The sequence below is a fragment of the Dipteris shenzhenensis genome, chromosome 10, assembly GCF_047967505.1.
Source record: "Dipteris shenzhenensis isolate YYH24624 ecotype China chromosome 10, Dip_SZ_1.0, whole genome shotgun sequence".
Taxonomy (NCBI): Eukaryota; Viridiplantae; Streptophyta; class Polypodiopsida; order Gleicheniales; family Dipteridaceae; genus Dipteris; species Dipteris shenzhenensis.
Genome location: NC_141605.1, coordinates 3,001,834 through 3,025,689, shown reverse-complemented (window position 1 = coordinate 3,025,689; position 23,856 = coordinate 3,001,834). Strand labels below are relative to the sequence as shown.

Below are 23,856 nucleotides of genomic sequence, written 5' to 3'. Positions count from 1 at the left end.
CAACTCTACCTTCAGCTAGGGATGAACAGCATGACAAAGCACTCGTGCTTATTAATGTGAGGTTGGTCAACAAATTGCTTCATCAACTTGACTTCAGCCAAGGAGACCTTGGACAAGCTCAAGAATATTTATGCTACATCTATTGGACCTGAGCAGCAAGCTTTACCTACTATATTGCATTATCTATCCCTCTTTGAGGTGGTAGGTGATGCTTAGTTCTATGTGTTTATGTTGAGTCAATAAAGTTTCTTAGCCTTGAGTTGTCCCTCTAAATAGAATGTATTTGGAGTCAATAAGAGGTACTCTGCCCTGGGTCGTCCCCCAAAAATGAATGTATTGTCTTTTACTTTGGTTTGATGGTATTGATCACCCAGTTCAGAGTAAGGAGGGGTGAAGAGTGATAGTTTGTCTTGTTGGTCGCAAGTTGACTGAGAAGTCACTATCACATGGGAGGTGTTGGATAGTTGGACTTGCTCTTTGTAGTATTGCGGAGGAGAAATCGGTCTACTCTTTGCGTGTTGGGTCTCACACTCTTTGCTCTAAAGGGGGGTGTTGGAGATATCATTGCCAAAGAGTGTGGTGATGTGATGTGTTGGTGGTGAAGTACTAGGAGTTCTAGTACTAGTTCATGTGTGTGAAACATGTGTGAGTGCCACGTGTCACTCTGGGAGCTATCCCATATACACTTGGTACATGTGTGTGTGTGCTTAGCCTATATAAGGCTTGTACTTAACTTATCATGTCATACTTAATGACTACAAGAAAGCCTTCATCGTGTCTTCATTTTAGTATCACTTCTTCACTCCCTAGCCTCTCTCTCTCTCTCTCTCACACCATGTTTCTAACAATGCATGCAAGCCTATATTTATGCCTACAAGGCACATACCATGGCCTATAGGGCATCAATAGAACCACCAGAAGATGGCCTACAAACCCCCCTCCATGGGATGGGCTGAAGTATTCTGGAAACGTCTTAGAATACCTGGTATTTGGTCATGGTGGCACATGTTCATCCAAAAGGATATAGCCACCTATGAATGTACAAGGGATGTCAGATCATGTAACAAAGGGAACCAAGTGTAAAGCCTGTCGGAAGACTTCAAACTTGGGACGAGGAAGTGCCTTTGTAAACATATCTGCTATGTTGTCCTCTGTGTGCAATGGCCAAAGCACTATGGCTGTCAGTGTAGACAATAGTGGAGGATGTCTGGCGAATACCAAGATCTGTAAGTAACTGTCGAAGCCAAACACACTCTACTGTAGCAGCGAAAGCTGCCCTGTAAACAGCCTCACAGCTAGATGTGGCAACTGTTGGTTGCTTCTTGCTGAGCCAAGAGATACATGAATTGCCAAGCAAAAAACAATTGCCAGTATGTGACACTTTGGTGTCGGAACAACCTGCCCAGTCGGTAAGTGAACCCTGATCACCATAGAAGAGGGCTAAATTCTGAGTGCCTCTAAGATATCTGAAGACTCTCTTCACTGCTTGCCAATGCTGTGAACTGGGCATGTGCATGAATCTGCTGAGTTGAGATATTGCATACTGTAAGTCAGGTTTGGTGTGACAAATCTGCAGTTCAAATGGATGCTTTATAAGCCCTGAAGACTCCCTTTATATAGGACCTGGTAGCCCCCAAACCAACTAACCCAGTAGGGACCAGGATGGCTGACCCAGCAGCCTGCCCCCACTAACTGGTCATGGTCTGTAAACTGACCAGCAAGGCTCTCTTCTTGAGGCCCCACCTGGCCACGTGGCAGGCTGCCACTGGCCCATGCAGTCCTGCCCTAAAACCAACTTGATCTTAGCCCTTTCTGGCCCTGATCTGCTGCGCCAACACAGGCTGCCTCTCTGCCTATCTCCAGGGTATGTTCCAGCCCTGGATCTGGTACATGCGCTGCCCAATACAGGCACAATCCTGCTGCATGCACCCCACCTCTGTTCTGGCCATCTACAGCCCTTGGAAACCCCGCCTGGATTCCGTACGCTTGCTGCACAGTCCAAACTGCTGCCACTGTCATCACAGCATCTTTCTGCAGGGTCTCATGATGTGCTGCTGCTCTGACTGCATGTCAATCAGTTTCAAGCAGCCAGGTATGTTCTTTGGGTGTGCTGCCCACGTGACAGTTCATGTGCTGCCCATGTGACAGCCCCATGTCACCTCTATTGATTGCTTGTATGCTGCCCATGTGGCAGCCACATCATCTCTAGGTTCACCCCCCATGCTCTCCCCATATGGGGCTTACAGATGGGCAGGTGACCATACAATCTCCAACAGCCAGGCCTTGGGGTCCAGGACCTATAAAAACCCCCCCACATAAAAGGCCCTTCTGCCTGCCTATATGCAGGCCTGTGCACAATCCTTCCCTATGTCAGGGCCCATATGTGGCCCAAGGGATTGCACCCCCATTGAGGCTATTTTCTGGCTGCAATCCTTCCCATGTGTGGCCCAAGGCATAGCCAACATCATGGCTGTCCCTTCCAAGAAAGATGTGCCCGAAAAGGTGGATCTTTGGAACCGGCCTTCGGAACCCCAAAGGGCGGTAAACCACAACTATCTCTGAACAAACAGTCAATTACAGCCACTTAACTCCCAACTAATCACACCACATCAAATAGCATAAAAGAAAGTACAGGTGAGGCTAGAATGCCCCTGCTCAATAATCACACAGCGACACCGATTGGCCCCAAACACTTGGCGCCCCTTGCAGTATTTCTTTTTTTGTTCTTCTTTAGTGAAAAGTAAAAGCAAACTTACAACCAGGGAGCACCCTGAACTGTTCCCACTAGCTACCATTGTTCACCGGCCCACACTAGGCACACACTGCATCAAACTGGCAAACTATGCATCCCAACTGCTAGAGCAAGGCATAGGCATCCTCTAACCTCAACAACCTGGTCTCAACTTGGGTTCACCCTCTGTAATTGGGTGATTGCAACAGACCCAGGGAATCCCATAGAGAATCTCAAAACAGAGAACTAGAAATCAATCCCACAATGAAAACAAAGAGAAATTGGGCTGGAAATCCGGGATTGCGCGCCCACAGCACGGGCTGCAACCAAAAACACCTACTCCTCACAAGAACAGATCCCCGAGGTATCCAAAACCCTGCCAAAGACCTGAAAACAGAGTTTCACAGCCTGAAACCCTAATTTGCAGCAAGAAAAGCCAGCCTCAGGCTGCGTACAAGCACTGGACACCTGCAACAGGGTCCGTACAAGGTCCGTACAGTCCATACACAGCCCCTGCAGCCTGTAGAAAGTCCGTACAATCTGCACGGACTGTTTGTCAGTCCGTACAGCCTATTAAATGCGCCGTACAGCAGCAAAACAGCGCCAGGATGGACTCCAGCAAGTCGCAGAAGGTGCTCTTTGACTCAGGCTGTGTGCAACAGGGCTGGATGCAAGGAAACAGAGAAAAACAGCAGCAAAACAGCGACCAGCAACCTTTGGAAGGTCTGGCACAGCAAGAAGAAGAAGAAGAAGGAAGATGGCGAATTCTGGAAGAGAGACTGTAGCATTGGACGCCATCTGCCCTAAAGGGGGGGGGGGGGGAAGATGCTAAAAGTGGAGCTGGTAGGTTGCATGCCTGACACGTGGCACATTAATGCCCCTGACCCCCTGTACCAAGGAAATGTTGGTTTCCTGGGGGCATCTTTTGGCACGTGGCACATTAATGCCCCTAAACCCCTGTACCAACGAAACTTTGGTTTCCTAGGGGCAACTTTTAAAGGCTCTAACCCCACTAACCAATGACAAACTTGGGTACTGTCTAGGGGCAACCTTTTAATCCTTTTTAACCCCTCTTCCCATGTGAAACTTGGGAATCTATCTGGGGGCAAACTTCCTAGCTCCGTCACACCCCTTCGCAAGGTCAAAGTGATGCCATGCCTTGATTCTAACAATTAGGTCTAGCCAGTGTGTCCCGTTAGATGTTAGCACTAGGGGCTTTCAAGAACTCACCGCTCCTCTAGGCCAATCCCCCATGGCCAAACTGGTTACAAACTTAGTCATAGCTTATTTGCTTACAAAATTCACCTCCCTGTGACATACCCCCCTCTTGAAACAGCAAACATAATGGTTTCCTGCTCCAAATTACAGCAAAAATAACAATGAAAGAGAGAGGGCATGAATAACCCTTCCAATGATATACAATGATATACAACTGGCCATGAACATATGATCTAGGAGAGAACGTGAATCCATCCATAAGTCCAAGCCTAACCAACTGGAGTGACTAGTACACTCATCATAAGAGTCCCATGGCAGAAATACTGTCAGCCAACAACACCTCGGGTGAACATGAAGTATCATCAAGCGACCCTATGATTCCCTGTGAGCTGTCCGTCTTGAGGAGGTGGAGGCATGACCCCCCTCTTGAGCACTAGGTACTGCTCCAGACTGATGCTCGGCTGAACCGGTATGTCCCTCGACTGCAATCAGCACAAGATGGAATGCATCCAAATAGAGCTGCACTAGCTCAAGTGAATCTGCCAATTCACCTTCCTCCAACCACTTCGCATCCAGCGCTGAATAATTGTTAAACTTTACCAAGTAGCGACGCTGAGTGACACCGTACTAATCTACTCACGAATAAGTACTTCATCAAGCTCTTCAACCTCGGGCTGATCCTCATGGAGCATATCATTTGGCACTTCACCTTGAAAAGGTTTCAACAAACTAACATGAAAGGCATTATGAATGGTCCAATGATCCGGTTGTAAGAAATCCTAGATTTACTATATTTAGAAATGTGCTAAGGAACTGAAAGGAGACTGAAATAGCAGAGAACAAGGAATAATTGTATTGCTTGAATGTCTGTAGGGTATCTGTTGTGTCATCCATACAATTGGGCCTCTCTTATATAGAGAGTGAAGAGTCACACATGAAAAGGTGTGTACTCCAAAGTGTGTGTGCATGAAGAGGTGTGTACCCCTTGTGAAGGGTGTGACCTTTGATGAGAGGGTACATTACAATAGAAATGTCTCTTCAATAGTCTCTTGTGAAGGGTTGTGCCTCATAGGAAGTGTCCCGTCGAACGGGCAAGGGTTGTGCCTCATAGGAAGTGTCCCGTTGAAAGGGCATACCCTTCCACAAGTGTCCATTCATCAAACCATCCATAAGTCTAGAAATAGAGAAAGGAATACGTCACAGATCGTGACATCCCCTCCCACTCAAAATAAGACCCTGGTGGAGATAATGAACTGATGTAGAAAATATCACTGTAAATTCTGAAAATACTGCTGTAAAATGTCAGCATACTGCTGTAAGTCTTCATCAGATTGCCAAGTAGCATCGGAGTCGTCCAGATCTCGCCAAAGAAAAGGAATTCCGTGATAAGTCGATGTCGAGTCTCTTGCTGTCGATGGTCCAGAATACGCTCAGGAATAAGGAGAACATAATCGTCTTCGATTTCTGGGACATAATCACCTGCAGGAGGAACTGCTTCATCGCCTAGAATGTACGTCTTTAGCCAAGAAACATGAAATGTCGGATGGATTTTACCCCATGATGGTGGTAATTCCAATTTGTAACTTAAAGGTGAATTTTTATTGACGATCCGGAAAGGTCCATAGTATCTTCGTCGCAACTTAGGAAACACAGACTTAACCGTCTTATAGCGATGTGGGGCTACAAAGGCTACAAATAATAGCACCATGTCACCAGTGTCAAATTCCAGGTGACGTCTATGTTTGTTGGCGTCTCCGTTGATACCGCTCTTGCGCTTTTCGCATATGGTCCCTGACTTGGAGTGTGAACAGTAGAGTTGTACCCAAAGATTCGAACAGTGAAATCCAAAAGTGACTAGTAAACTAAGGATCTCTGTCGGATATGATATTCTTGGGCAATCCATGGTGTCGGAAGATGTGTTGTATGAAGAGTTTGGCGATGTCCGAAGCCTGTGCACTGCTTTTGCAAGCAACAAAGTGTGCCATTTTGGACAATCGATCAACAATTACCATAATCTGAGTGTTACCTCGGGAGAATCGTGGTAGTGTTGTAATGAAATCCATGGAAATACTTTCCCAACTTTCAGTTGGAACTGGAAGAGGCTGAAGAAGTCCTGTTGGAAGTCGTCGGCTTGCTTTCATTTGTTGACAAGATAAGCAAGATGTAACTATTTTGATGACGTCGCTTTTCATCTGAGGCCAGTAGTATGTTGCACTGAGTAACCTATAAGTCTTGTTGATGCCTGGATGGGCAGCATAAGGAACTACATGATGCTCTTTTAACAAAAGACGTCGAACATCCTTGTCATGTGGTACACAGACGCGATCTTGATAGTACAGAAGGTCGTCCGTATAAGAATAGGATGAGAAAATCTTCTGTTCAGAAGTCGAAGGTTGATCTTTTGAAAGAACTTGTACTGCTGTGCCGAAGTCTTTATCATTGAAATACTTCCCTTTGAATGAATTCGGAACATCCACAAATAATGTAGAGATTACCATAGCTGATGCTAGAGTTAACCTGCTGAGAGCATCTGCAACTACATTGCGTAGTCTTGGAATGTACTCAATGGTCATGTGAAAGTTGGCCAGAAACTCAATGGTCATGTGAAAGTCTTGTTGATGCCTGGATGGGCAGCATAAGGAACTACATGATGCTCTTTTAACAAAAGACGTCGAACATCCTTGTCATGTGGTACACAGACGCGATCTTGATAGTACAGAAGGTCGTCCGTATAAGAATAGGATGAGAAAATCTTCTGTTCGGAAGTCGAAGGTTGATCTTTTGAAAGAACTTGTACTGCTGTGCCGAAGTCTTTATCATTGAAATACTTCCCTTTGAATGAATTCGGAACATCCACAGATAATGTAGAGATTACCATAGCTGATGCTAGAGTTAACCTGCTGAGAGCATCTGCAACTACATTGCGTAGTCTTGGAATGTACTCAATGGTCATGTGAAAGTTGGCCAGAAACTCAACCCAGCGTGCTTGTTGAGCGTTCATGACTGGCTGAGTAAAGATATACTTTAAAGAGTGATGGTCTGTTTTGACCACCGAGTCGGCTTCCATGAGATAATGTTTCCAAGAGCGATAAGCATGTACAACGGCAAGAAACTCCTTATCATAAACCGGGCATCGGGTTTGGATATCAGAATGTTTATGGCTGTCAAAAGCAATAACTCTGCCTTCTTGCATCAAGACTGCTCCTGTAGCGATGTCGGAAGCGTCGGTCATGACCTCAAATGGAAGGTTTGGGTCAGCAATAGCCATAACTGGTGTGGTAGTGAGTGCTTGCTTGAGTTGTTGGAAACTATACTCTGTTTCGAGAAGCCACTGAAAAACTGCTGTGCTTTTCAATAATTCGGACATAGGAGCTGCGATTTCGGAAAACTGATAGACCTTTGTATGGTAGAAGTTTGCCAATCCGAGAAAAGAGCGGACATCATGAACATTCTTAGGAGTAGGCCAGTTTTGGATTACCTCGACCTTCTTGGGATCCACAGAGATGCCTTGAGCTGAAATAACATGTCCCAAATATTCGAGTTGGGTTTTGAAGAATTCACTCTTCTCAATGTTGATGTAGAGAGAATTTGCGCGGAGAACTTCAAAAACTTGGTGAAGATGTTGTTTGTGCTCATGTAGGGATCTGCTGAAAACGAGGATGTCATCGAGGTAAACGATGACGAACTTATCGAGGAAAGGCCTGAAGATGTCGTTCATTAGTGTCATGAATGTGGCCGGGGCATTGTTTAACCCAAAAGGCATGACCAAACATTCATAGTGTCCATACTTTGTTCGAAAAGCTGTCTTGTACTCATCACCTTCTCGTATGCGAATTTGATGATAACCTGAACAAAGATCAATCTTTGAGAATTGTGTTGCGTGTAGAAGTTGATCGAAGAGGTCATCGATGCGAGGCAATGGATACTTGTTTTTTATAGTGAGCTTGTTGAGGGCTCGGTAGTCGATGCAGAGACGCATTGACTTATTCTTTTTTTCCACAAGTAGTACAGGAGATCCGAAAGGGTTGCGACTGGGCCGAATGTGACCCTTGTTGAGTAGTTCGGTGACCTGTCTTTGGATTTCTTCATTTTGAGTGTAAGAAACCCGATAAGGAGGTTTCGACGATGGATTACTGCCGGGAATAAGTTCAATTGGGTGATCCACTGGTCGTCGAGGTGGTAACTGCTTTGGCAATTCCTGTGGAAAAATATCCAGGTAGGACTGGAAAAAAGGTTGGTTAAGGTATTCAAGAGGATCCTTTGTTGGTGTCTCCTCTACTGCCGTAACCAACAGAAGTGAAGTCTTTACTTGACGTTTACGAACCCACTTCTTTACTTGTAGGGCAGAGGCAACTGGGGTTGAAGAAGAGTCCCTAGAACCAGTTAGCTCAATAAGTTTTCCCTGGTGGACAAACTGGATAGTATGGCTGCGAAAACTGATTGATGGATCATAGTCGTAGAGCCACTGTTGCCTTGGGAGCCTCCCTCCTCAAGGATACAGCTTTTCTATGGTGGCAAAGACGCTTAAAGGACGGCAAAAGTGTGTTAACATGGTAACGTTTTGAACACGTGCTCCGTAAGCAGTTCATACCTGCCAATGCGGACTTCCAAGCACGTTCAAAACTCCGACAGTTGGAGCAAACGCGCTCCTTGTCTTCCTACATCTCTCAGTTCACCACATTGGTGCTGGAGATTGATGGTTTAACTGAGGATGATCACCTTCATGCTTTCATCTCAGGCCTAAATCCCTCGTTACGCATTGATGTCCTTAAAGCAAACATCACCACCACAGCTGGCGCTATTGCTTACGCAGAGCGCATTACAAATTTCCAAAACACAGGGAAGCAGAGTGCTAATCGCACACAGAACTCTACTATGGCCAAAGGTGCTCACCCTCAAGATAACACTAGGTTTCGAAAAAACTTCGGTAATCAAGGTCAGCGACAGTCTCAAGATCCCCCGAAGACTTAGAAATCATATGCTCGATTCCAAGGATCGCGCCTCTTTTTCTTCACAAAGTCATTACCGACATCCCCAACATAAAGGTGCGGCCACTGGCAAGAAGAACAACTCCAACACAAAAGGACTTTGTACCATCTGTACAAGCGACCATAGATGGTTCGATTGTCCCAAGCGACCAAAGCAAAATTCCAATATGGAACCTAGCACTTCCCAAAGAGAAGATGCTACCCCAGCACAAGACAAGAAAGGCAAAGCTGTTCGAATGGCAAATACCATCCACCTGAGCCTTGCCAGCAACCCCGAACCTTCCCTGGCCACTCAAGTACTTTGTGTTCAAGGATCGATCAGCACAAGACAAGAAAGGCAAAGCTGTTCGAATGGCAAATACCATCCAGCTGAGCCTTGCCAGCAACCCCGAACCTTCCCTGGCCACTCAAGTACTTTGTGTTCAAGGATCGATCCTTGAACACAAAGTACTTGAGTGGCCAGGGAAGGTTCGGGGTTGCTGGCAAGGCTCAGGTGGATGGTATTTGCCATTCGAACAGCTTTGCCTTTCTTGTCTTGTGCTGGGGTAGCATCTTCTCTTTGGGAAGTGCTAGGTTCCATATTGGAATTTTGCTTTGGTCGCTTGGGACAATCGAACCATCTATGGTCGCCTGTACAGATAGTACAAAGTCCTTTTGTGCTGGAGTTGTTCTTCTTGCCAATGGCCGCACCTTTATGTTGGGGATGTCGGTAATGACTTTGTGAAGAAAAAGGAGCACGATCCTTGGAATCGAGCATATGATTTTTGAGTCTTCGGGGATCTTGAGACTGCCGCTGACCTTGATTACCGAAGTTTTTTCGAAACCTGGTGTTATCTTGAGGGCGAGCACCTTTGGCCATAGTAGAGTTCTGTGTGCGATTAGCACTCTGCTTCCCTGTGTTTTGGAAATTTGTAATGCGCTCTGCGTAAGCAATAGCGCCAGCTGTGGTGGTGATGTTTGCTTTAAGGACATCAATGCGTAACGAGGGATTTAGGCCTGAGATGAAAGCATGAAGGCGATCATCCTCAGTTAAACCATCAATCTCCAACACCAATGTGGTGAACTGAGAGATGTAGGAAGACAAGGAGCCCGTTTGCTCCAACTGTCGGAGTTTTGAACGTGATTGGAAGTCCGCATTGGCAGGTATGAACTGCTTACGGAGCACGTGTTCAAAACGTTCCCATGTTAACACACTTTTGCCGTCCTTTAAGCGTCTTTGCCACCATAGAAAAGCTGTATCCTTGAGGAGGGAGGCTGCCGAGGCGATCTTTTTGCCTTCAGTGAGGTCAACAGTATCAAAATACATGCGCATTTTTGCGAGCCATTGGTCAACTATTCGGCGATTGCGTTGACCAGTGTAGGCTTCCGGAAGTTTGATGTCAATTCTTTTAGTTTTGGAAGCTTGAAGTAAACGGTAGAGGGCACGTAGTTCAGTGTTTTCTACCTCTGGTGGGAATGAATCCGCAGAGTCGTCTGGTTGCGTCACGTCATCCTCTATATGTGTGGTACTGCGAGAATCTTGAAGTTGTTGAACTTTCTGGACCAAGTCGGAGATGGTGTCCTGAAGCTAGGAAATTTGAAGTTGCAGTAGTGATTCGCCTTGTATGTTGACTTCAGGGGTCTTTTTTGGACTTGAGTCTTTGATCTCTGGAGAGGCTTCACGCGAGCGTTGCGACATATCGGAGATCCCTGTGAGAAAAGCGCGAACTTGCGCTCTAGTTTGTACCATTCCTAGAAGAAGATTCGGGCTGCTCCCTGAGGTTGCTCATGTTGGAGGGGGCAGGCGAGGCAGGATGGAACCACCCGTGGAAATCTGGTAAAGGAGGTCCTATCTGAGGTAACACCGGTGATGCCGAAAGTGGTGTTACTGCTCGTGAGAGGACAAGAGTAGGTTGCAGAGTCCACGGATCTGAGAAGGGATAAGGAGCTGCTGTAGGAAGTGGAGGATATCCAGGAGAAGGAGTGCCTTCAGAGTGTAAATACTGTCTTGGAGAAGGTACAACCTGTATAGAAGGATATCTGGGAGCTGAAGGAGGTGGAGAGTACCCTGGAGATGCTGAAGTGAGGGGTAAAATTATCTCCAAAGATGGACAGCAAACTCTTGAGGAATATCAGGTTCTGGATATCTTCGTGTCTCGTGGAACACAACCTGGACTGTGCTGAGGAAGTAATGTAACTGAGGTGCCTCACGCAGAAGATATAGGATGTGGTCCAAATCACTAGAAGGGCACGTGACACAGAAGACCCACGATGCAAAAGCTCCGAAATGGGCTGGTTGTGCAATCTGAACACGATATTGTGTGGTAGATGATGCCTGAGGTGTCCTTGAAATGCCGGTGAATTACCAGGGGTTTCCATGCTTTAAGGGAGCGTCTTTCATTTGCTGTAATTGGATAATGATAAGAGAATCCTTAAAAGTAGAATGGAAAGAATCCACCTGGTATTGATTTAATCTGCCAAATTGTTGCGTAGAAGAGGCCTGCAGATTTTTGTCTGGAGGTCCATGTTGCAATGGGTGGCGAGGAGCAGATCTGGGCCTGGCATTTAATAGGCTGTCTTCATCGCGATAGGAAGCTGAAACTGCTGCTGATCTGGCAGGTAAAAGGTAGCGAACCAAGGAGAGCAGGCTATCAATGGCGCAAACTGGTTGCAGGCTGATTTGCGACAAAATGGCGGGCTGGCGATGTGCTCACGCTGCCGGCTGGCAAGGAACAGGGCCGAAAAACCAGCGGGGCTGCAAATGGCAAGGTGGCTGGCAGCGAAAATGGCGAGGCAAGGCTGGCAGCGAAAATGGCGAGGCAAGGCTGGCAGCGAAAATGGCGCGGGCTGGCAGCGAGATGGTGCGGCAAGGCTGGCAGCGAACCGGCGCGGGCTGGCAGCGAAATGGCACGGGCTGGCAGCGAGATGGCAAGGCAAGGCTGGCAGCGAACCGGCGCGGGCTGGCAGCGAAATGGCGCGGGCTGGCAGCGAGATGGCGAGGCAAGGCTGGCAGCGAACCGGCGTGGGCTGGCAGCGAAATGGCGAGGCAAGAGGGCAGATCCTGCATGACCAGATTCCGTACGATGGAGGCGAGCCTGCGTGCAAATCCGTACGGACGTCAAAGGGTGCGTCCCTTTTTTGTTTGTGGCTGCCTAGGTTGGGTGGTTGCCCAAAAATTAAAAGGTGGGTTTATTTAACCCTAGGGTAGCTAGGGTAACCCTAAGGTTGGGGGCTGGTTTTCCCTTTTAACCCCTCTAGGTACCCTTTCATAAGTGCTTGGTGCCTAAAAGGTGTGCCTATTCGAAGGGGTGTGACCCTTGGAATAGGTGCACCTTTTCATGAAGGGGTGTGTCCCTGTTTTTAAAAGGGGTGTCCCTACATTAATAGGTGTGTCCTTTTGTCCACAATGGGGTGTGTCCCTTGGGTGAGGAGTCGAGACTCTTCATCACAAGGTGTGTCCGATGGTGGAAAAGGTGCGTCCCTTGGTTTTGGGACAGCCCAAGCACCTGAAAAGACACGATTTTTGTCGTGTCCATTCACATCAACTCGTGATGTGTGGGAGATGGAGAGGCCATTGATGACTTTAGGCAAGGTTGGCGCTAAAAATTTTTACACTCATCCTCTTTATCTCTTCCATACACAATGTGCACGGATGTCCTTCTAGCGGAAAGATGTATTAGATCGGCGCTAGAAGGTGGGGGGCATTTCCTACAGGCAGGAGCGAATTTTGCTATGATACCACTGTAAGAAATCCTAGATTTACTATATTTAGAAATGTGCTAAGGAACAGAAAGGAGACTGAAATAGCAGAGAACAAGGAATAATTGTATTGCTTGAATGTCTGTAGGGTATCTGTTGTGTCATCCATACAATTGGGCCTCTCTTATATAGAGAGTGAAGAGTCACACATGAAAAGGTGTGTACTCCTAAGTGTGTGTGCATGAAGAGGTGTGTACCCCTTGTGAAGGGTGTGACCCTTGATGAGAGGGTACATTACAATAGAAATGTCTCTTCAATAGAGTGTCTCTTGTGAAGGGTTGTGCCTCATAGGAAGTGTCCCGTCGAAAGGGCAAGGGTTGTGCCTCATAGGAAGTGTCCCGTCGAAAGGGCATACCCTTCCACAAGTGTCCATTCATCAAACCATCCATAAGTCTAGAAATAGAGAAAGGAATACGTCACAAATCGTGACACCGGTAGCTTCAACCTATAAGCTACATCATTTATCGGTGCCAAAACCTGGAAAGGACCATAGTACCGAGTGTACACTTTATCCTTGCCTTTTGTCACCACAATGTAAATATCCTGAGTCAAAGAACAGTTGACCATTTATTTGATCATAATTAAAGAGTTTTATATGTGTTAATTATGGTCAAAGAGTTCTTTTAATGGTCAAAGGATTGACTACGGTCAAAGATACTTGACTCTAGTCAAGTAAACCTGACTTCGGTCGGGGAGACTTGGTTTATTACCAAGAGGGTTATCCCCGGTTAACCAAGATGTGCCAACTTCGGTTGGAGAGTTGTGCCAACTTCGGTTGGAGAGACTTGGCTATAATTAAGGCGCCTCGACCCTTGGTCAAAGCTCCTTAATTATAATCAAGAGTGTTGACTCCGGTCCACCAAAGAATAAATATATTTTTTTATATTTGTTTGACATGTGGCAGACAAGTGGCTAACCCGTGGTTAGTGTAACTCTGGTTAGTTGTCAGAGGTCCAGTTAGTTGGCCCAACCAAACCAGACCAGGTTTGATTAGCTAAGTCTGGGTGTAGTTAAACAGACTATAGCTGGTTAACCAGACCACAGTGGGTTAAGGCCGAGTTGGGAGCCAACCAAAACAGACCAGAACAGAACCAGTCTGGTCAGTTTGACCAGACAGTAACCACCCACTCAGACTAGAGCCAGTTAGTCTGGTTAGAGTAACCAGTCAGTTACTTCATCTGGTTACTGTTCCCCAAAAAAAAAAAGACAGTTGCAGAGACTGTTTCTGCTAGCAGATTTCATCTATCTGTCAGACTTTTACTGTCAGAAAAGCAGCAGAAAAGCAGAGAAATCAGAGACTTGCAGAACAAGAGTATGCATGCCTTTGAGCAGTGAAAAGAGGGAAAAACAGATGCTTTTTGAAGCCATCTGCAGCAGCCAGAAAAGGGGCAATATAGTTGTTGATGCTTTGGCAACTGTGTTGGTATATGCCTTGAATTGACAGCCAGTACTGGCATAGATTGTGAATGCAAGACACCTCTTGTTGAGGTAAATTTTCTCTTTGAAAAGCAAAGGCAGCGTGCATCAGTTGCATACACAGTGTGTGTGTGAGAAATTTGCAGATCTCAGACGAGTTGTAAAGATGGCTCAATCACCTATCCAGTGGGATTCACAAGATAGGGATGCGCATCCAAATCAGAGAAGTGTGCAACAAACTCAGCAAGAATTTGAGCTGATGGTACGCACTCATATACAAGAGATGGAAAATCTCAAAAAGGATCCAAGGGCTCGGCATTTGTTTCAAGCAGAAGCTATGCCTAATGCAGTATATGACGTGCCAATGCCAGAGGCACACTCTCGTGTACAGCCTGAGAAAGAGAGATCTCATAGGGGACGGTCTCATAGCAGGAAGAGATCGATCTCCTAGTCCATCACCGTCTACCTCGCATCATCATAAAAGCATTCTTGAGGGCATAATGGTCATGCTTCTGCCCAGCCACAAGCTGTTCATGTACCCATGAAAAATCAGCATCATCTGCATACTGATCTACCATGTCATCCAATTCATTGTGATACGAAATGGTCACTGCTGAAACTAGAGGCTTTTTAGACACTGCATCTGGATGTGGCCTCCTCGAAAGAGCATCTGCTACCACATTTTTATTGCCCGACACATGCACAATCTGAAAATAAAGAAAATTGGCCCACCGCATGTGCTTCTCGGACAGCTTCCTCTGAGTGAGAAAGTACCTCAAGGACTGATGGTCTGTCTGCACATAAAAATCAGCACCCAAAAGATAGTGCTTCCAGGTGGTAAGTGCATGAATAACAGCCAACATCTCCTGTTCATAAACCTGCATGTGGTACTTTGCATCATTGAGAACCTTGCTCTCATATGCCACAACTCTTCCATCCTGCATAAGCACACCTCCAATGCTATGTCCACAAGCATCACAATGGACAGCAAATGGTTTTTGTAGGTCTGGTAGAATAATCACGGGGTCTGAGCATAACTTCTATTTGAGTTACTCAAAGGCTGCAATTTCCCGATCCTTCCATTTGAAGGTGACCCCTTTCTTCTGTAAGGCCTCAGCAAACTAACGGATAAACCACCTTTGCAATACGAGCATAAGCCAAGAAAGCTTCGTACTTCATGGATATTCCTCAAAGGTGGCCAATTTCTGATGGCTCTACCTTAGCAGGATCCATCCTCACTCCATCTGCTGAAATAATGTGACCCAAGAAGTGAATTTCAGCCATGAAAAATTCACTCGTCTTGGCATTTATAACCAGCCTGTGCTTACGCAGCTCTTCGAAAACTGTGGCCAAATGCTTCTCATGCTCTGTACTCTTAGAGTACACAATGATATCATCGAAGAATGTGCCAACATACTCCTGATGATTTCTGAAAATTCTGTCCATCATCCTGTTGAATGTGGCAGGAGCATTTGTTAATCCAAAAGGCATCACTAAAAACTCATACAAACCAAAGGTTGTCCTAAAAGTTGTTTTGTGCTCATCCCCTGGCCGTATGCGTATCTGGTGATAACCACTTTTCATATCAATACGGCTGAATGCTCTGGACCCTTACAATCGATCCAGAATGTCATCTATTCGTGGAATTGGAAATCTATTCTTGATCGTGACCTTGTTGAGAGCCCTAGAGTCAATGCACATCCGCCATGACCCATCCTTCTTCTGAACAAGAAGCACTCGAGAGCAATAGGGAGAGGAGCTGTAACTCGCCTTTGATCACAAAGAGCAGAGTAACTGTCTCTACTATCACACAAAACTCAAAATACAGCCGACTTAAAACATTGCCATTGTCCACAAACAAATCTCACAGCATAAAACTTCACTGTATAGCATCATTGAACCATTTAAGACAAGGGAGGCTAGAATGCCCCTACTCAGAAGCATGAAGAGTGACACCTGTTGGCCCCAACACTTGGTGCCTCTTGCGGTATTTATTTAATTACTGGTTAGCTCAAAATACAAAGGGACTCCCTTCAAGAGCTCACCCGCAAGTACAATGCCAACCTGTGGCTGTGCTAGTGACACCAACTCCCAGTGCTATTCCTTTGGTTCCTTTCAGAAGTCATGCATAACACAAGTAGACCAATCTGACAGCATACCAAGCAATACATTCACACATAACCAAGCCATTACTGAGCCCAAGGCTAGCCACTGCACCCCAAGGAAGAGAGTATCACAATCAGTGCCCCAATCCTCTCCTGGGCCAACAACAGGGCATCAAACCTTGCAAAAACACAGTAAAAAAGGAAGCAACATAGAGTAGGCAGAGAAGGTAAGAATTCAGCCAACAGAAAGAGCCTATTTCAGCCCAGAACAGCTCTAGAAGTAGGTTGAATAGCGAACAGCAAACGCTAGTAGGAGGGAGCTGCCTATGAGTGTCTTCTAGCACCAGAAAAGATCACAAAAGAGAACGTGGCCAGGAGTGAGGCGTCCAAGAATATGGCTTCAGAATCAAGAAAGGAAGACTTCTGTCGCAAAGAAAGTCGAGAAAAGCTTCAAAAGTGGCCCAAAATGGAGACGTCCAGGTCCAGGAAGCATGCCAGCAACAGAGAGCACCAAGGGGAGGAGAGCTGTCGCAAAGAAAGCTTGAAAATCCACTTCAGCCAGCAAGAGGGAGGCTGCAAAAATCCACCATGAAGAGTATGAGGTTGCTCTGGTAGGGGAGAAGTCTCAAATCAGCAAGGAAGGGAAAGGAAGGGCTCCAAGGCCTTCTAGGGACTTCCAGAGGTGACACCTAGGTGCCACAAGGCAAGCAAAGAAGCCACATGTAGACACATGTACAAAATGAGGCGTGGGATTTTAATGCCCCTAGGGGATCAGGGGGTCACATGGCACACCATGACCCTAATGCTTGGGAACCAGTGACCCTAGTTTGTAGGATCTCTAGGGGGTCAATTTTTAAAGAATGACCCCACTGAACCAAACCAATGACCTTAGAAATTGAAACCACTCTAATAGCACCAAGAGTTGCACTTATTGCACATGAAATCATAGGTACCTTTTGGGCATTAATTAAGGCCCCTAGCTTGGTACCCTAGGCTAAATTCAGTGACAATTAGTTTAGACACTCACCATCACCACCACGTCCCCGTGACAAGAGCTTGGCTGTATCAGCCCTTTTTACAGCAGCTCCTTCAGATGGCTCATGATTTCCTCCTGTTGGGTTGCACTAACCCGATACGGAGGCTTGTTGGGTGGTGAGCTACCTGGAATCACATCAATACCATGATCTTCCAGCCTTTCGGGTAGAAATTCCTATGGCAAAGCATCAGAAAAACGATCCTGAAATTGCAAAAGAAAATCTGTCCTGTTTTTATCCAGCTCCAAAAGTTTGGGACTTTCAGAGCTCAAAGAGCCCTCTTTTGCAAAAATCAAGTAAGCTGAAAGATGCTTTTTCATTATATTTGTAATAGCAGAAGCTGATACAACAGGGACTGACTCTCCCTTATGTTTTACATCAAGAACATGGGTCTTGCCCCGGCCCCCGATGAGTAAGTGTCAGCTTCTTGTTTCTGGTGTCAAGCACACCTCCAACTCGGTAACACCATGGCATCCCCAACAAAATGTCACACTCAGGTAGTGGCATAATATAGAACTCTTCTGTGTCCACATAGTTCTGAATGTGCAACCGCAACTTCCCAATGATCGGAGTGATAGGAGTGACCAACTCGGGATTAGCCATGTTTGCTTCACACTGAGCTCCCATATCTTCTGCACATATGCCCAACTTTGCTGCGAGCTCAGGTGAAATGAAATTCGCTCTGGCTCCCGGATCAAAGAAAATAAGACATGATTGATCCCTGATCTTTCCCCAAGCCTTGCATAACTCCCTTTTCTCCAATTCATGCATACCTCCAATAACATCAGGCAACAGTTTCCTCTGCAAAGGACTTCCTATTCCGATGAGGGCATTCATGGGCTCTATGGCCTTCCTGCTGGCAAGTAAAGACTCGTGGGCTTCAAACAATGCCTGCTTCTCCTCGGGAGACTACTGAGGTCGTGACGACATTGCCTTTGTTCCCCGAGCTGTTTTTAAACCCACTGATCCGTCCTTGCATCAAAGCATATGCTGTATTTGCATTCTCTATGAGTTGGGACAGATTTGTCACCTGTGTTTTTGTGCAATAATCCATTCTCTTTAGGCAATCCAAGAAACAATGCTAAAAGTGGAGCTGGTAGGTTGCATGCCTGACACGTGGCACATTAATGCCCCTAACCCCCTGTACCAAGGAAACGTTGGTTTCCTAGGGGCATCTTTTGACACGTGGCACATTAATGCCCCTAACCCCCTGTACCAAGGAAACGTTGGTTTCCTAGGGGCAACTTTTAAAGGCTCTAACCCCACTAACCAATGACAAACATTGGTACTGTCTAGGGGCAACCTTTTAATCCTTTTTCACCCCTCTTCCCACATGAAACTTGGGAATCTGTCTGGGGGCAAACTTCCTAGCTCCGTCACACCCCTCCGCGAGGTCAAAGTGATGCCATGCCTTGATTCTAACAATTAGGTCTAGCCACTGTGTCCAGGTAGATGTTAACACTAGGGGCTTTCAGGAACTCACCGCTCCTCTAGGCCAGTCCCCCATGGCCAAACTAGTTACAAACTTAGTCATAGCTTATTTGCTTACAAAATTCACGTCCCCGTGACAATCTCCATTAAATACAAGGACACTCATGTACTGTCCATGTGGCAGCCTATGTGCTGCACATGGCAGCCTTTTGATCTCTCTCCCTTGACCCTAGTCTCTCAAGGTGTCACTCCCCCATGCTCTCCTCATTTGGGGTCTTACAAGTGGGGATTTGACCCATCCATTTAGACAACCACAGAACTAAGCGAAGGAGATGTTTGACATACAATACATGACGGAATCAATTGGGTAGATCGAAACTTGAAGAGGCGCACTCTCCAAAGCTAAATCTTATGTAGCAGAATGTGATTGAGAGCTCTAAGCTCTGCCTCTCTTTTATATAAACAAATCTACATGCATATCCTTGCCTTATGTTTTTTGAAAAGCTAAACAAAGCTTTGATCAAGCTTCGAGTAGCCTTTTATTGTCTCTACCCACAACCATTAATCTATTAAGAAAGCATGAAATTTATTCATAATTCCCCACCTGCTTGGAAGCTTAAACTTTCTTCTTTTCCAAAACAAGAAGAATACCATTGACACAAAAGAAATGCAATAACTCACAACTAAGAAGTGTGTTTGTTTCACTCAGAATCTCATGGCAAAAATATGCACCAATACCACTAACACTACTCCCAATCTGAGTCAAAACTCAAATCATCTTCTCCAAACCACAGACCGGGAACCAAACTATACAGTGCCATGTCTAAACCTACATTTCACCTATAGAGCCATCGCTCACCGTCGAGGACTACAAGCCATAAGACAGATCCCAACCAGATCCTAGCTCAGCAGACCTCTGTGTCCCATACCACCTACCCTATTCATGAAGGATGCATCAAACTAGCTTGCCAGCCACTAGCAAAATCCATTATCCACGTATAATCAACACTAAAACCCCATTCCAATACGTAATCTTAGGCTATAGCTAAATCTTGCACATGGGCTTCGTTCCCTTCAAAATCTCCTTTCAAAATAGACACTCTTATAAGGATTATCCATCCTACCCACATGCCTCCATCCACTCGAGTCTCCCCTAACCCATAGGTGAGTAACTGACTAACCTTAGCCTTGGTTAGCTAGGGATGTAACACAATGCCTCAAGATGCATTATGCCAAAACAAGGGGTCACATAGACTCCAACAAAAGAACCCTAAAGAGCAAAACAAAACTAAAATCTCATCAGTGCACACATAAGCACAATTGCTATCCAATTCAATACTCTCGTAAGATCTAAAGGCCAGATATAATTTCATATATTGTCTTGCAATCGAACATGGCATGTCAAGGAAGCTACATAATCCCAAACCATATGGCATTAGCCAATGAGTCCTCATCAATTCTTTGGGCCTCATTGACTCTCTCTAGTATTTGGGAGACGTGCTATGGCTCATCCAAAGTAGCCAAGGATCAATCAAAGGCATTCTTGTGGACCTAGAGTCAAGCATTTTGGTTTGGAAGGGGAACTTCATGCGATAACTTCATTTTTCTTGGTTGTTTACTAGGTAAGACTCCCCCAATTGACATTGTAGTTTTTTTTATAAGTAAAACCTTTTCCTCAACAAATTTATTTTTAAAAAAACAATTTTCTCTTCGAACAACTAAAATACAAACCGGGGATATTGATACATGAATATACAACATGGTAACAAACCAAGACAAGAAAAAGTAGTTCTTCTTTACAGGAGGTTATATTGCCATTTGTATACATGGTTCTAAGCAGCTTGGGGTTTATCAACCGTCATATTACTCACAATTCGCCATTTGAAGCAGAAATGCAAGTTTTCCCCCCTTTCAAAACTTTGTTTTCTATCAAGTCACTTTCATGTCATCATTGATGCCATGCTCTAATGGAGGAAACACGGGCAATATATTAATGGTAACAAACCTTGGCTATCTCTGCATTCCGACGAATCATGGCTTTTTGATGTTCTTGTACGTCCATCTTAATCTGTTTACAAAATGAAAGAATGTCTTAAAAGACAAACAAAATTCTATTATAACCATGAATGATACCAAAATCCTAGAGTTCTATGATGTAAAACCATGGATGATACAAAAATCCTGGAGTTCTATGATATAACTCAAAAACACATCAAATGATTATTGACCTAGGTCAAATTTTTGTAGATTAAAATTTTACATTGAATAGGCAAGTGGTGTATGAACCTCTTACATGAAACCAATCGAAATAATAACTACATGTGTGAAAATTGTCTAATATGTAAATTGCAAAGCTACAAAGGCAACTATTAGTCCCTAGATAGTTATGCTCTAAGCAAGATGATAAAGAAAATTAAGTAAATGACATTACAAAGTCCACGACCGATGAGGTCAACATTCAAACAAGTTTGAAAATGGTGTATAATAATTTACTAAAAACCTCCAATACCTAATAGATACAAATGACAAAGATCAGGCTGGGAAAGTTCATTGCAAGGGTTGCAAGTGTCTTCTTCCTCATACCTAGTAGCTAGGGCAAGAGAAGTGACAAGTGTATGCAATTTGTTAAAAAGAGTCATTATAATCATTGAATGTATGTTCACTCACTGTCCATGAGATCTTATTGGATCTCTCGATCCCATTTTAAGATTATTTTCATTTCATCTTATGACAATATGTCTCCATCTTATAGGGGAATAGCCATTGATTTGCCCATCTCCTTCACATTTTGAATGCTTCCTTTCCTTTTGGTAGATTGTTCTCTTCCCTCACGAAAAATTTGAGCCAACAATTTCCTTCACACTCATAATGAAAGCCTCCATTGCCATGTGTGCAAGCATGACACGACCACGATCACTCTTGGAAATCAAGCCCTCCACACAAGCACAAACAACCGATCAGCAAGCTGGCTCACCACCCAACCATGATGCTCACGGGTCCAAGACCCGTAGGATCCGAGCATCCCCTCGAGCCACAGGCTGGGCTGCTCGCACGAGCATCTACATCCAACCAGTCCACAACCATCCTGGTGTCCCATATCCACAACCATCCTAGTGTCCCATACCACGAGGAGGAGTACACCGGGCCTCAGGACTGCACTGGGAATACGCGCTACGCTAGAGAGCAGGTGCGCATCCACAGCAGGGTCCAAGATTCAGACCAGCAAGGAAGAGCCAATCTTGCTCTAACTTGCATGACTGAAAATTGAACCCCTAGGCTCTTTTTATAGGCTCGAGCCCAATGCTGCTAAAAATAGCAAGAATCCTAACTCCTCCATTGCCCTTGCAATCGAACCTGAGAAGCACATGCCTAGCCCCTAGCCTTCCCATGCTATCTGAGCTACTCCTATGTGCCTAAGCACACGTTAGATACGATCCATGCACATGACATACTTCCCTTCCTCTACGAACTCGCTCCTGAGTTTATAAGAAAGTCTGGAAACTCTCTCTGAAGGTTAGTCAATGTCTCCCATATAGAGTCCTCCTTGACATTCTCGTACGGACAAGGGCACGGTTCCCAAGGAGGCTGCTTGAAGCGAGGATTGAAGGCCAGATCTAGGTGTTGAGGCTCCGGGATAGATCTACAGGCTCGAGATCCTCTACAGCTCTTTCTTGCTCACCCTCTGCTCTCTATCTTCATTTCTCTCTTTCCTAATTGTTGGAAGCCACCTGCACTTTGCGGGGGACAGAGAATAGGTGCAAGGAAGAAGCTCGCCCCTCTGCCATAGACAACGGGAATTGGTTCTAGGTTTTGTTTTTCATTGTTCTTTCTTGCTTTGGAGCTTTTTGCCCTGCATGTGTCTTGTTTGCAGTCCTTTCATGACTTCTGCAGGTTCTAGCAAGCACCCAAAGGCAAGGGTGTTCCTGTGGAAGGCGGCCCAAGGACAGTGTGGATGCATGTGAAAGCCTTGAGGCTGCCTTGAGCTCAGTTTGCCAGTGGTATGGATGCCTGAACCTCTCAATTGGGACATCAGAAGTGGATGCCTGAGTGCGCCTTGCCAGTTGGGTTTCTAGTCGTGCACTTGGATTACATGCCTTGAAGACAGTTAGAGGACTTGCAAGGAGGAACAGCACAGGGGGGAGCCCCTGGTGTAAAGCATTTCTATTCAAAAGCATTAAATAAATACCATAAGAGGCGCCAAGGCATTTGGGCCACTGATGCATTGTGTATTGTTTTCATTGCACAGGGGCATTCTAGCCTCCCCTTTGTTGTTGTTGAAGTTTGTTTCTAAGTTGTGCTAAGTGGTTGAAGTGACTGAAGCTTGCATTGTGGCTATTTATGAAGTTTATGATTGAGTAGAAGAAGATCACTGCCCTTTTGTTTATTGAAGGCCGGTTTCACAATCCCGTGATAAAATCCATGGAAATACTTTCCCATTTATTACCAGGGATTTCCAAGGCTATAGTAACCTAGCGCTTCAAAGGCCTTCTGCCTTGGTCACTTGACAAGTACGGCAATCTACTACATAGTCCAGAACAAATTCTCTCTTCTTAGGCAATTAAAACTATGTTTCACAAGAGACAGAGTCTTGTGTACTCCAGGTTATCCTGAACTGGGGCGTCATGACACTACCAAAGAATCTTGGATCAAAGATCCGACACATCCGCTACACAGATTTTATCATTTCGAAACAGCAAGCCATTCCGAATCATCCACTGACCTCCTACCGCCTGGACAATAGGTGGTATAATCCATGAGTCTTGCAAGATCATTCATTGAGCTCCCATAATGGACCTTCTGCCAATAATGACTGAAATGACTATCAGCCGCGCAAAGCCCTCTCAAGAATTGAAATAGGTCAAAGAATATCTCAATAAATGCCAAAGCATTTACCATCTTAAACCGACTTAAGGCATCAGCAACACTGTTTAAAGAACCTTTCCACGATCAAATCTCAAAAATCAAAGTCCTGCATTAAGTCTGCCCACCTAGCCTTCCTTCCCCTCAAATCATCCCCTTCACACACATATCTAATCGACTAATGATCAGTCAATACAACCAATTTGAAACCATACAGATAATGTCTCCAAACCTTGAGAGCATATACTTCTACATAAAGTTCCTTTTCCATGGTAGGCCAACAATATTAAGTATCATCTTGCTTTTTACTCTCAAAAGCTACAGGTCAACCCTCT

The 23,856-nt window shown here is 45.3% G+C and overlaps 1 protein-coding gene across 2 annotated transcripts in view; it reads right to left on the bottom strand.

Moving 5' to 3' along the window:
• LOC147897265 (uncharacterized) overlaps window positions 1-23,856 on the bottom strand; it is a 90,144-nt gene that overhangs the window by 58,905 nt on the left and 7,383 nt on the right. For both annotated transcript variants that reach the window (XM_087379953.1, XM_087379952.1), the window contains exon 3: window positions 20,667-20,729. In XM_087379953.1, coding sequence (XP_087236079.1) covers window positions 20,667-20,729 — 63 coding nt within the window. The remainder of the gene's footprint in view (window positions 1-20,666; window positions 20,730-23,856) is intronic.